Source organism: Artibeus jamaicensis, unplaced genomic scaffold, assembly GCF_021234435.1.
Source record: "Artibeus jamaicensis isolate MK-2021 breed Jamaican fruit bat unplaced genomic scaffold, CSHL_Jam_final contig_558, whole genome shotgun sequence".
Taxonomy (NCBI): domain Eukaryota; kingdom Metazoa; phylum Chordata; class Mammalia; order Chiroptera; family Phyllostomidae; genus Artibeus; species Artibeus jamaicensis.
Window position 1 is genome coordinate 1462850 of NW_026521886.1, and position 14431 is coordinate 1477280.

The window sequence follows — 14431 nt, forward strand, 5'->3', positions numbered from 1 at the left end:
AAGAAATGGGAGGAAACAGAAAACAGTTTTAGGAGGCAAACTGTGAGAAGGTAAATACATGGGGGGAGCTAATGAAGTAAAATTTGTTTGCAGATTCCTCTGGTGCCATCTCTGAGCTAAGAATCTATTTCCAGTGAAAGGAGAGTTTATATCCTGCCAGGAGAGTTTATCACCTGGTGGAAAGATGAGGGTAGAGACAGCTTTTCCTGCATTTGCTGCTTCTCAGTTGCCTTCAGGTCAAAGTAATTTTTATATCAAAGAGGCATATTTTGGTATGAGATGTTCTCGATTTCTTCACATGGTAAAAGGGGTTTTGAAGATTTGATTAAGGATTTGGGGATGGGAAGATTACTCTGGATTATCTGAGTTGGCCCAGTGTAATAACTACAAGGGTCCCGGTCCTCATAAGAGGGAGGCAGGAGGATCAGTCAAGAAGAACATGTGATAGCAGAAGAATGGGTGTCAGCATCAGAGAGAAAGAGAGAGATCTGAAGATACCGTGATGCTAAACTTGAGGATGGAGGAAGGAGCCATAAGCCAAAGAATGCAAGAAGTCTCTAGAAGTTAGACAAGGCAAGGAAGTGGATTCTCCCCTAGAACCTCTAAAGGGAGCATGGCCCTGCTAACACCTGGATTTCACTCCAGTGAGACCCATTTCAGACTTCTGACCTTCAGGACTATAAGTTAGGACATTTGTGTTGTAAGTTTTTAAAGCAGCCATAAGACACTAAAGCAGGGGTTGTTGGTGTTGTAGAAAGAACACTGTCCACCAGTGCCCCGGATGTTCGGGTTCTTTCCTGCCTTCTGCCTCTTACTGACTGTGTACATTCAGGCAAGACTCAGAATGTCTCAAGCTCAGCAGCCTCTTCTGTGAAATGGAACCAATGCAACCATTGCGTTCCAGGGCAGGACCGGGCTGATGGCCTCGGCCACTTCGCAGAGGCAGTCCCTGCTGCGCCTTGGTCCTTTGGCTCAGCTCAACCCAGCTCAGCACTTCCAAAGGGGAAACACAGTCCCCTCTCTCCAAGCTGAGCCTGAGACCTCTCATGTTGTCTTGGGTTCTTTCACCAAAAGCTGAAATTATCTTGTTTGTTTCTTTCTTTACTTATCATAGGCACTTTCCAAATTCAGGAATTATTATTTCTTAGATTGGGTTTTTTAAATATAACAATTAAAATAAAGAGTGAGACATAAATTTCCCAACCCCAAGAGACTGAGGGACCAAAGAGTTACTCTGCTGATGACTCCTCCTGTACTCAAAATTCCACAGTGGTTCAGCCTCTGCTTACGTGATTTATTTTTTCATAAGCTAGATCGGAACACGACTTTCCCTCTCTTGTCACCAATTTCACTGTTTGATGGTGGATGCGGAGCACTATTCCCACACTGGCCATCTTTTTCAAAGTGGGGAGATGTTCCAGATAGACCTTACGTGATCACACCTAGAACCAATACAATCGGCAGTCGCGGCACCCAAGGATCAGTCCTTGGCGTCATGTATGTCATCTTTACGCCCGGCCCGCTGTGTTCTTAGCAGTAATATTAACCAGCAAACTTGAAAGATTTTTATGTTAGAGGTCATGGGAATTATGCAGACATTATTTTTCCAAATAATGTTCTGTTTGTTTATTGGTTGCAATAACATGTACATGATCTTTCTGAGAAAGGGACACACGATCCTGGTTGGACTTTGGTGCAATTGTTAACAGTTAAATTTTTTTTTCCCAATAAAAAAGAAAAAAAATTCTCGTGTTAAGGGAATTTGACCAAGAGCCTCTTAAAACAGTACTCTAAAAAAATTTGCCCTGGCTGGTGTAGCTCAGTGGATTGAGTGCGGGCCTGTGAACCAAAGAATTGCGGTTCAATTCCCAGTCAGGGCACATGCCTGGGTTGCAGGCCAGTTCCCAGCGGGGGACACGTGAGAGGCAACCATACACTGATATTTCTCTCCCTCTCCCCTTCTCTTCCCCTTTAAAGATAAAGAAATAAAATCTTTTAAAAAATTATTAAATTTATTGGGGTGACATTGGTAATAAAATTACATAGGTTTTATAGAATTGAATGTTGTGTAGCAATAAAAATGAATAATTTACATACAAGAAGATATAGTCTCACAAACATTTGTATGGAATATGTAAAGCATATATAAAAAATTTCTACAAAATCTATAGTACATCAAAACTGGGTAAAACTAACAGATAGAAATAAAAATCAGGGAAGTGCTTAATTTGATGAGAAGTATTCATACCTGGCAGAGATCTTAAGGAGAAATTTTGGTTTTCTGATAATATATAATTTGCTAATGTTTTCTATATGCATATTATATTTTGATAAAAATTAGAAGAAAACATTTTATGTTTCAAGTGTACAATTCTACAACACATCGTCTGTCTACTGCATTGTGTGCTCACCACCCAAAGTCAAGCCTCCTCCCGTCACCATATGTTTGCCCCCCTTTACCCTCTTTTACCTCCCCCTTCTGGTAACCACCATGCTGTTGTGCCTATGAGTTTCTGCGTGTTTGTTTTTCTTCTTTGTTCATTTTTTGCTTTGGGTTTTATGTCCCACATATGTGTAACATCACATGGTTCTTGACTTTTTTGGTCTGACATATGTTTCTTAGCATGATAGTTTCAAGATCCATCCATGTCATCGTAAATGGCAGTTTACATGTTTTCTTATGGCTGAGCAGAATTCCATTGTATTCATGTATCACATCTTCATCCAATCATTATTAAAGGACACTTTGGTTGTTTCCATGTTTTGGCCACCATGAGTAATACTGCAATGAGCACAGGAGTACATATATTTTTACAAATAAGTGTTTTCAATAAATGTTGGCATAGATACCCAGAAGAGGGATTGCTGGGTCATATGGTAGCTCTATTTTTGGAGGAACCTCACTGTTTTCCACAGTGACTTATACCAGTTTACATTCCCGCTAGCAGAGAATGAGGGTTTCTTTTTCTTCATAACCTCTCCAACACTCGTTATTTCTTGTCTTGTGGATGATAGCTGTTCTAACAGGTGTGAGGTGGTATCTCAATGTGGTTTTGATTTGCATTTTTCTAAACCAGTGCTTCTCGACTGGGGAAGGAAATGTGATTTTTCCCCTCGGGACTTACATCAACATCTGTAGATTTTTTTTATTATCACAACTGGAGGAAAGTGCTGCGAGAATCTAGTATATAGAGGCCAGAGACGTTGCTAAACCTCTTACTGCAGGAAAGCCCCACACAATGAAGAATGCTTGGCCTGAAATGTCCATAGTACTGTTGAGAAGTGCTGCTCTGGACCAGTGCTTCTCAGACTCGAATGTGCATTTGAATCACCTGGGCATCTATCTGGTCAGTATGAGGATTCTGATTTGCACTCATGTCCCTGATGGATAGCAATGTACTCAACACATCACAGTTGTTTAATAAATATTTATAAATATGTGTTGAAAAGATGCATGGAAAGTAAGAGGAATGAGGGACTGAGTGATAGAGCAGGCAGCCAGGAGAACTCATCATTCCCATACATATCTCTGAGTAATCTCAGAGGCATGCATTCACAGAAAAACTGAATTAATTTCCTCTCAACAAGCCAGAAACTTGCCAAAAGTCTTTCCCAGGAACCCCAGACGTCCTTAGGTTAAAAATGACCTCGTTTCTCTGATGTCTCACACTGTCCCTTCTGACACAGGGTGAGGGTTCAGTAATTAGTTGTTTTGGGTGGTTGCCAAGGCTGGGTACGTGTTAGATGGATACAGTGGAAAAAACGTGGAGGCCCTAACCCAGGACCCACACCTGATCAAATTGAATTTATATGTGTGTTGGTGGCAGGAGGGAGGGAGGAAGTAGAGAACCAGAACAGGCTTGTAGAGGAAAATCAGACTAGAATGAATTTCTCAGAGTAGCCTCCTAGGGAAAAGGCATCCACCAGTGAGAAAGATGAAGCTGAAAGGTTGGAAGAACTGGATGCTTGTGTAGTTTGTTAGCCTATGAGCTTCATAAACCAGAGATTTATTAGCCCTAGTGGGCCAATCATTTCCCTTTTTCTTACTCTTGGCTCTCTGGGCTTCTATTTATTATCTTCTGTCTACCACTCCTCCACACACAGATATCTAAGATGAGCCAAAATCTGGAATTTGATCCAGAAGTGTCTTTATTTCCCAAGATGGTCTTTGTGCTTTTGGAAGCAATTTGCTTAGGATGCTGATACATCTCTGCTGCCTTCTGAGAGCTGGTTGTGGCAGGCAGAAGGGAGAGAAGGAAGGGAAGAGCAGGATGCAGGAAAGTGGGTAGAGAGAGGCGACTCAGCCAAGGCCATGAGAACTGGGCTGGAGAACTTTTCTATAGATAGGACAAGGATTCGTTCAGATGTCATCGTCGAAAGAGCTCCTGGCAGCAGCATTCCCCTGTGAGAAGGTGTGAGGTAAACGAATGTGTCAACACTGTTGATTCAGGTGTGGTCACAGCACTTGGGCAGTGCATTCCTCAGTAAGCTAGTACGGGCCACTGGCTGCCTGGGCCTGCAGCCTGAACCACAGTGGCACAACCTTCTCCTCTGGGCGGGGACTGGGGACTGGGATGCTGAGTGTGGGAGTCGTGTCTTTGAGGAAGAGGTTCATTAAGCAGTTCTAATTTTTAGAACTTGTGATGTGTCACCTCACATGATAAAAGGGATTTTGCAGAAGTGATTACCCTATTTTTTGGACTATAGGTGCACCCTCCAAATTTGGGAGGAAAATGGGGGTGCATCTTATAGTCCTAATGTAGCTTACCTGGCTTGCTGTGGGAAGTGTGGGGGCGGCGGTGGTGTGGGGTCACAGGTTATTAAATATTTTATCACATTTTTTGCTTCAAAATTTTTTCCTATTTCCCTCCTCTAAAACCTAGGTGTGTCTTATGGTCTGGTGCATCTTATAGTCCTAAAAACACAGTAAGTTAAGGAGATGTGCTCATGTGGGCAGGCCCAATCTAATCACATGTCCCCTTAAAATTGGAGAGCATTTTCCATTTGAGTTACAGCAGCAACAGAAAGTAGATATACTTGCTCGCCTCGGAGGCCCCGATAACTTGAAGGAAATCCTTAGATACGTATGAAGTACTCAATCATTGTTCATTGAATTGAACTTACAAAGCAGCATGAAGCCTGGAACTGTAGAATGACTTCTATAGGTTCTTGCCTCTGGCATCTAGACCTTTGTCAAATGAAGTCCTTGTGGACTGCTCAGCCCCACTCTCCTTTTTGTTGGTGACCCTGTGCACTCTGACTTTGACTACAGGAGTGGTGAATAAACCACTCAGGCCACATGCAAAGCTTTGCCTTTTTTTTCAAGTGCTTACAACTCAATGGTAGAGAGTCCTAGAAGGGGAAGCCCTTTCCCTACAGTGTTTAACCTGCTCAAAGGTGATTAATGAAGATTGTTTGACGGGCTATTTACAGACCTTTTCTAGTTATTGCCCATATTTAGGAGAGTAGGATGAAGTGTGGAATCAGATACATAAGGAATTTGGAATTTTAGCTCTGGCCTTCACTGACTCTGTGACTTACCATGGGTTAGCAAATCTCTTGGAGTCTCAGTTTCCACATACTTAAGGCAGAAGTAATACTTCCTTGAGTTGTCTCAAAGACTACTGACGTTCAGTGGATGCTAGTCCCCTTCTCATCTCAGGTGCAACGCTACGGACAAAGTCTAGGCTTCTGTCTACTTTGAAGAGTTGATTACAGGCAGGTGATGCAACATGACATTTGTTCTTACTTTTATTTGTTGTTCTTTTTCTTAAGACATTAATATGATTTGCATCACTATCATATTTTCAACTTTACAATCTGTCATTCTGGATGTTTGGTTCAAAATTGCCCATGTGACATGAATAGTTTCGTAATTTAAAGATGGAGATAGGTATAGGAATAAGGCAGGGCTATAGAAGAGATCAAAATAAAATGAAATGGTATCTTAGTAACAAGATAAAATAACTAGAATGGCAGTGCTCTAGAAGGTTGTTGTCTTGTGACAGACAGATTATTATTCTGGCCTCAGGAGCAGCTGTTGAGCCACCCACTTCTGTCCACCGCAAGCAAACACATCAGGGTGTATGACACCAGCAGTTGACGAATGGCCTCTGGGGTATGGTGATGGGGAGGGCACATTGAAATCTTATGGTCACAGTGCCACTCTGCTTGTTTCCACATACTCTAAGTGTTTGGTTTGCAAAGCTCAAGAATGCATAAAAGTCAATTGGAGGGTACCTGTTGAAATTTAGACTCCTGGGCCATGCTGATTGATTCAAAAGATCTGAAGCAGGGACAGGAATCTGCATTTGATTACTACAGCTGTTTCTGACACTGGTTTCTACCCAAGTGAGTGTTCCAAGGAGGTCAAGTTCATGCAGGAGCTCATCACACACTGGCTATTTATTTATTTACTATTATTTTATTCTCACCCGAGGACATTTTTATTTTATTGCTTTTAGAGAGAAGGAGGGAGAGAGACAGGCAGAAGGGTTGATTGGTTGCCTTCTTGTACATGCCCCAATGAGGGATTGGCTCTGGTTATGTGCCCTGAATGGGAATTGAACCTGTGATCTTCCTGTCCAAAGGTCAATGCTCCAACAAACTGAGTGACACCAGCCGGTGCCACTGGCTACTTACTGAGTGCTAACTAGGTACAGCACATTATAGAAGACCTGGCCCTTGCTCACCAATGGTTTAACATTGAGACAAAACATAAGGCTTGTATACAGACAGGATAACAGCTACTCCAAGTCAGAGTCAGATTTTTCCTGCTTTCTTGTTGCCATTTTACTTTGTGCAAGCCTCACACTGGTTTAGAATAATTTGTGCACTCATCCCTCTACCACATTACATGCTCCTTAGAACACGTGAACTTCCTTACTGACCTATAGCAATTTTGTTCCATCACCTTTTTCTTTGGCTTCATAGGGTGGGTTTTCTTCTCATTTTACTTTTGGTTTGTTCTATCATCTTTTATTATCCTATAATTTTGGTTTTGACCATGGCTCCCATCCTGGCACCTGTGGCAATCTCTTGCTTGAGGAACTGTATGTTAGGAAACGGATGATCTCTACGGGACTTGTCAAACAGGCTCTATTATGTTACTGCTGCCATAACCATTCCCTTTGTCTTATGTTCATCTCGATGACCTGGAAGAGAGATAGCAAAGATCACACATACCCCACCAGCTTTGGTTCTCATAGCAGGTGGTACATGCCTGATGCTAGTGGTCATGTGGGCGGGGTAACAAGGTGAGTCTCATTGGGAAATACTCTATGACACAAGTTTAAACAGAGAGTTAGGATATTCAAAAGGGTGTGGTCTCTAGGTTCACATTTATGCAGACATGTGACATTCAGAGGGTTATCCGCTCAACTTCATTCTGGGAGTGATGAGCACATTGGTTTAGTCTCCCTGAGGAAGAACTTTAGGGTTAGGCCAATCAGTATCTGCTTTTCCTTCTCGAGACCAGAAGCATTGTAAATTCTTGGAAGAGGAATTGAATTGAACTTGACATTAAGGAAAGTGTGAAGGTAAGGATAGTTTAAGAAAAGTTAAAGGATAGTTTAAGGTTAGTTTAACTGAAAACAGTTGAAATTTGGGAAAGTGCTGGTATGAAATGATGGAGAATCAAAAAATATGAAAGCTGCATGTGCTTGTCTGTGCTTTGCTTTGCGTGTTAAGGCAAACAGTAAAGTGAAGCTCAATAAATAGTTCAAACTGGCTTAAGGTATTGGATTTACAAATGTGTCTTGAAATATGAGTCATTAATTAAGATTTAGGAATACTTTATTTTAGTGATGGCTAAGGTGAAATTTAAAGTTTTCTCCCATAATATTCATTTTATATTCATATGTAGTTGAGATTCCACCAGGAAAACTAGAGGGTTTTTCTCTGGGCTACTTTCCTTTGTGCATGGGCCTAGTCTGTGGTTTATGTGACTGTAACCACTGAGAATGAACACCTAACACCTGATTTAGATCTTGGCATTTACCCACTATTATCTTTTAAGTGCTTCAGTTTTAAAATATTTCCCTTTTGGCTGGTGTGTGTGTGTGTGCTGAAGGGGCCGCCAGTGCTGGTATCAGGAGTTCTTTCTCATCTTTAGCCCAGAAGATGACGTCTGGTGTCATTAGGAGGACAGGGGTTTTGGAGCGGGGAGGAGTATGAATTTGGAGGTTGAATTGCAGCTAGAAGCCAGTGATTGACTCTTGCACCCTTTTAGGCCTGAGTGAACCACTTTCCCTTTGTGAGATTATAAGGGGGGAGATCAGGCAGGGAGGATGTTCAGAAAGACCTTTTTGTTTCCTTTCCTGGAGGTTTTCCCTGGGGTTTCTGCTGGCTGTCCGGCAGGTGTGCCCTCTTTTGTGTTCGAGGAAAGCCTTTTCTTCTTCCAAGGGGAATGTGTCTGTTCTTTGGATTAAGATCTAATCGAACTCTGGAGCACTTGGCTTGTACGAGTATTAAGTTGTAGCTGAGGGGAATAGTAAAACAGGGGATACAAAAACAGATTTATGGATACTGGTGTTCTAGGAGATGACACTGAAGTGATACTTGAGGATCTTGGCAACTCTTTCTTGCCACATTGAAGACGAGGTAAAATGACTGTTCCTTGCAGCGCACCAGAGCAACTGGGTTTGTTGGGTCAGGCAAACACAGCTGGCCTGCTCTGACTTCGTTTTGTTTGGGTCATTTAAACAGAAAATGATGAGAACCATCAGATTGTTTTCGATGAAAAGGCTAAATATACCTAAGTTTTATAACTGAAGTCGAAACAGGGACCTATTTTTTCCCTTCCATTGCAATCACTTCCTACCCCTCTTTAAAAGCCTCCAACCACTCCCCAGAGCCTCCCTGTCTGTCCCAGTGGCTGTGCAGAAACAGGTTCGCGCAGCCCATGGGGCAGCGGGAACCTGTTAGTTGGCCCTGGAGGTGGGTTATGAAGATATCTGGCCTACAGCTACACATGTAGGAAGGGTTTAATGTTATTTAATCTTTCATGCTATCTTCCACAGTAGGTATATCCTTTATGAGTGTGTTGAAAGTATTTATTAGGTAAATCTAAACATTTAAAAACAGCCACAGTTTTTGTAACCCTGTTTTGGCATTTTCTTCCTTTTTTAAAATGCAGGAGCCTCAAAAAAATGGAGGTGCCTACCCTCTGAGAGGCCCCAGGTGTTCACTGCACCTACAGTAATGAACACAGAGGCCAGTGGAGAGGACAGACCTTCAATAATGATCACACAAAGAGCTCACTAAAGTGAGAGCTGGGTACCTCGATAAGGAATAAGAGGGCCTCTCTCCTGTGTGGCCGTCACGGAGGATTCCCTAAGCAGGCAGAACTAAGCAGTTAGGGGAAGTTGCCAAATTTGGGGCGGGGAGGGTAAGGCAGTAGAAACAATCGGTCTCAATAACTAATTGGTTTGCAGGGCTGTAGGGGAATTCTAGGGTAATTTTCATACTTTGAATTTGAGTGAGTGGGTGAAGGGTGGTGTTAACCAAAATTGTTAACTGGGGAGAAACATTTTTCTGGTGGTGATGAGTGTATACTACAATTGGTTCAGTTTGGGGGGATGTTGACTATGAGCACACTTTGAGACATTGGAATGGAGATATTTTTTAAATAAACTGTTGTGTATTATAAGAAGGGCTTAGTTGTACTCTTGTTGATTTAGAACTTCATAGTGTTTAATGGCACTATCCCAGCCCAACGGGGAGTAGAAAGGAAGGTTTATGGTCCCTGCTTTCAAGAAGCCTATTTTCTAACTGCGGTCAAGAAATTAAATAAGCACAGGAGATTCCAGTGACCCTCTAAGACAACAGCAGAAGAAATGCGTTAGACTGGACATGAATAATGGCCAAGAAAATTATCTACATGCTTCTTGCTTTTCTGCAGTTAACACGTAACTTTTTTACCTAAATACCTAAAAGTTTTAATCTGGGTTTACTTTTGTTTTACTTTGGCATTTTGAGTGGATCGAGAATAACATAAGCATATTTAGTACTTCTTAGTACGGGTTAGTTGCTTTGGAGTAACTCACTTTAATTTTACTAGGTATGTACTGTTACTTGTCCAATTTCATAGAAGGGAGAAGTGAAGCACCGAGAGGTTGAAAGACTTGCCCTCAGTCATGTAGCCTAGTAAATGATGAGGTTGGGCTTCACATCTGGTTAGTCTAAATCCAAAGCCCCTTCTCCGTTTTGAAAAATCCTATTCTTTCCACTACGTATATTCCCTCTTATATAAATTATTTGAAAACTTTTTAGGGGCTATGAAATTTATTTAATTATTCTTCTAATTTTAGACATACATTCTATGTCTAAAATTTGGTGCCTATATTTCCAATTATATCTTAGGATAAATTCCTGAAAGTGGGTTCCTTGTACCAAGGAATATAATACCGATAAGGCTCCTTAAAACATATTATTTTTTGCCAGAGAAGTTAAAATAATTTACAGTGTGAATGTATTTTTTTAATCCACCACAGCAGTATTATTCAATTCCATAGGGTTACCTAAACCAAAACAAACAGGAGAACTCAGTAACACTGTGATAAAGATGGTGGTTAGGATAATGAATCACAGGATGCTAGAGCAGGAAGGAACTCCAGGTATTATCTAGGCCACCTCTTTCTTTTATTAAGAGCTAAGGCTTAAAGAGGTTAAAGACATGCCTCAAACCATGCTACTAATTAGAGTCTGAGTTAGAACAAGAACCTGCACTTCATGCTATGTGATAATATGGAGTCAGTCTCTTGGATGGTTTGCACGAGCCAGGACTGTGCTGAAATGTCCATTTAGGGTCTTGGGTATTTTGTCATATGAGTCGGTCTCACAGTTCCCCTTTGAAACTTCATGGTTGCCTGAGAAGGATGTGGAAGTAACCCAAAGGGGTCTGCCCTGAATTGAGAGGCCCGATACCCACCCACGGAGATAAAGAACTCTGATGGGCCAGGGAAACACTGAAGTCTCCTTTCACAGTAAGATCTACAAGGACAATTCTGAACTTTTTCTTCAGTGTTTCACTGATGGCACAATATATTTGAACAAAGGGCTGCTCACATTAATTCAAAACCTACATAATTTGAGACTGTTTTCTGTAGCACTGACCAAGAATGGAAGACATTTCTGACATTTCTGTTTGTTATTGCTCCAACATGCAAGATTGTGTAAATAGAATTTTCAGTTTCTTTGGCCTCATAGCCATCTGGGTCACCAGCTGGGTTAAGCTGTTAAACGTCAATATTTCAATGACCTGGCACAATCAAAGGTTGTTTCTTGCAAAATCTGAAACAGGCTGGTTGGTCATCCTCTGTGTTGCAGACATACCATGTCAAGATGGGCAAGACAGGGGGGGAGAGTGAATGGAGTCAGGTAGGCTGCTGACTGACTCAGCCTGAAAGTGATAAATGCCATAGTCCTTTGGCCAGAACTAGGAATGTGGTTCTGATGGAATGGGAGGAGAGGCTGGGAAAAGTGTGTAGAGGAGCACACAGACAGTTGATGGGCACTAATAGTTTTTTGCAAACATTTTAATTCTTGATATTTTGAGTTACCTACTTAAAAAATGTGTAGGCAATTTTATATCATGTCAAGTTTTAAACATAAACATAAAACTTGAATATTATTTTTCTTCAAATATGCATGAGAAATCCTTTTGGGCTTCCTGCTAAAAACAATGAAATTTTTGCATAATAGTTGTGAGATTCAGGTAAGTCATTTAACTTCTCTCTGCCTGTATCCCAGTTGAAAATGGGAATTGGTCTCTCATTCATGGGTAGGTGTGTTGTAAAAATCAGGTGAAAAAGATCTCATGTAAGACACTTGGCACAGTGCCTTGAACAAGGTAGGTGTTCAAAGACTGTGAATTTTTTTCTTATTGGTTTTGGTATTGTAGTGGATCTCCTACTGTTACAGTAATACCATTTTATCATTTCCTCTGAGTCAGTGGTGTATCCATAGTCATAAGAAGATAGAGAATACATGACATTTTGGCTAAATTCTGGAAATAAAATCTCTCCATCTTCTATATGTTCTTATCTTGTAGACATGGGGAGTTTCAAAGGTCATGCCCTTCCTGGAACCTTCTTCTACATCATAGGCATTTGTTGGACTCTAAAGTCTGTTCTGAAGTATGCCTGCAAAAGGCACAAGCGGACTTCCTATCTTGGTTCCAAAGCATTATTCCATCGAATAGACATTGTGGAGGGAATCATAATAATCTGCATGGCTTTAACTGGTGAGTAGACTATTTCTGTATTCCATTTTCTCCTTTAGGGTATTATCCCATGCAAAGAGAAGATTTAATATCAATTCAAGAAATTGCTAAAATGAAATTTTTATTTGACAATATCTCTGAACATATATTCTCATTGTAATTGCGGTCTTATACAGTTATTAGAAAGTGATGCTTCACATTTATACAAAGGTTTGTTCCTTAATGAGTTAGTCATAGTAATTAACTTGTCTATCTACTCAAGGTTGATTTCCTTTATACAATTGGCTGGAGCCTCTGAAATAATTTTATGCCAGTTATTCTGATTCCTGAAAGACTAAACTTTATCAGAGACCATTTTTCAAAATAACGCCTGAATAATCAAGTGATTATGGGAAGGCTTCAGTAATAAGCATTGGTGGTAGGCTGTGTGGAGGGTTAGGCTGAAGAGGGCTTGCCTCATGCACTCATCCTTGTTGTGTTGTTTCTGAACTGGAGAGGGAAGTTGGGTCAGGTGACTTCCAAGGCCTTTCCACTGACTGTAAGAGTCTGTGGGAGTGTCCTGTGTTTTTAGAATTTCACTTCAGTCTCTCCTTTATGAATGGCAAAACTTCATAATGTTCCTTTGGATTTCTTCATGCCTAATTCATGGCAATAGGTCTTTGTTCTGCGTATCAAATTCCAAAGCAACCACTTCTTAAGAGAGAAATTTCCATGCCAATTTTTTTAGATTAATATATAAAGCCACAAGTTTAAGAAAGTTGAACTGTCTGTGTAGCTGACTAGACCATAGGCTGTATCTGGCTGTGCTTTCTCAGTTATCTTTAATTGCAGAAAAGCTGAACTCTGGCATTTTTATGCTGAACCAAGCACAGCTTCCTATTTTGTGGCAGCTACCCAGAGACACAGTGTACAAGAAAGAAGCAATCATCCTCTGTGGGACTGATCTTATACACCCTGGACCCCAAATCATCCAGGGTTTATTTCGTCATTAGATTAATAAAATAAGAATTGAGATCATCTGTGAACCTGGTCACGGAACTAAGGTCTTCAGCTTCAAAGATCTGAGATACCTTTTTGATTAAACTGATTATCTTTGATTGAAAGTGATTATCCAAAATAATATTTGAACCTCTAAAACAAGCTCAAACCACAAGTGTTCATCTGTTAGGGAACAGCCCAGAAAGAGGAATTAATGTCATGAAAGGACCCTAGACTGGACTAAGCCATGAGCTAATGCTCCTGCATCTTCCTGCTTTGTTGCTAAAGTTACAGAGAGTTGCTAAGACTTTAACATGTTCTTCCACAGGTATGCTGGGGGAACAGTTTATTGTTGGAGGACCCCACCTGACTTTGTATGACTATAAAAAAGGCCAGTGGGTCCAGCTGCTGGGTTGGCATCACACCACCATGTATTTCTTCTTTGGGCTGCTGGGTGTGGCAAACATCTTATGTTCTACCATCAGTTCAATCCCAGCCTCTTTAACCAAGTTAATGCTGTCGAACGCCTTATTAGTGGAGGGTAAGTATGAGTGAGTATTTTCCTGAACCTTTCCCTATTACTGCATATTTGTCTAACTCTTTATGCTATATTTTTAGTGTCCTGGCATAGCCTTGGTCCGTAGGGTTATCAGTTTGGGCCATGTTGAACTAGGTGATATCCCAGGCAGATGCCAAAGACTTTTTCCTCCTCGCTGACTCATTTAGTAAAACGGAACAAGCACAATCATTCAAAGTGCCTTGTTCACATTCCCCAACTGTCTTGAAGAACCCGCTGCCATGGTTCTTTATCTCTGGGTTATCATGGAGATTATCATTATTTCTGTTTTTAAAAGTGGTAGGGGAAAATGGAGACAACTGTACTTGAACACCCATAAAAAAAAAAAAGAAATAAAAGCTGACATCTCAAAAAAAAAAAAAAAAAAAAGAAAGAAAGATAAGAAATGTGAAACTGAGCTCAGAATAGTGATATCTGAATATCTCAAAATGAGATGACAGAGCAGAGTAGCTTCTCCCATCTGCTAACTAGCCTTTTAAATACTGACATAGTAACACTCCACCATGACACGGTAAGTAGGGGTCAAAGGATTCAGTCTCATAAAAATGTGAGGTCCTGCATTTGAGAGATTAAAGAAGAACAGCATTTTTTTGTTCAGTTGGTCTCCCTGTTACTATATGGGGAAACACTGAAAACAAGTGTTTAATGATTCA

At 40.9% G+C, this 14431-nt stretch overlaps 1 protein-coding gene across 6 annotated transcripts in view; it reads left to right on the forward strand.

Moving 5' to 3' along the window:
- Window positions 1–14431, forward strand: part of TMEM45A (transmembrane protein 45A) — a 93758-nt gene that overhangs the window by 67392 nt on the left and 11935 nt on the right. For 4 of the 6 annotated variants that reach the window (XM_053670235.1, XM_053670238.1, XM_053670236.1 and 1 more), the window contains 2 exons: window positions 12053–12244; window positions 13530–13742. In XM_053670235.1, coding sequence (XP_053526210.1) covers window positions 12055–12244; window positions 13530–13742 — 403 coding nt within the window. In that variant the 5' untranslated portion in view covers window positions 12053–12054. Of the gene's footprint in view, window positions 1–7484; window positions 7539–10949; window positions 10986–12052; window positions 12245–13529; window positions 13743–14431 lie in introns of those variants that run through there. The other 2 variants (XM_053670239.1, XM_053670240.1) reach the window with 2 other exon arrangements.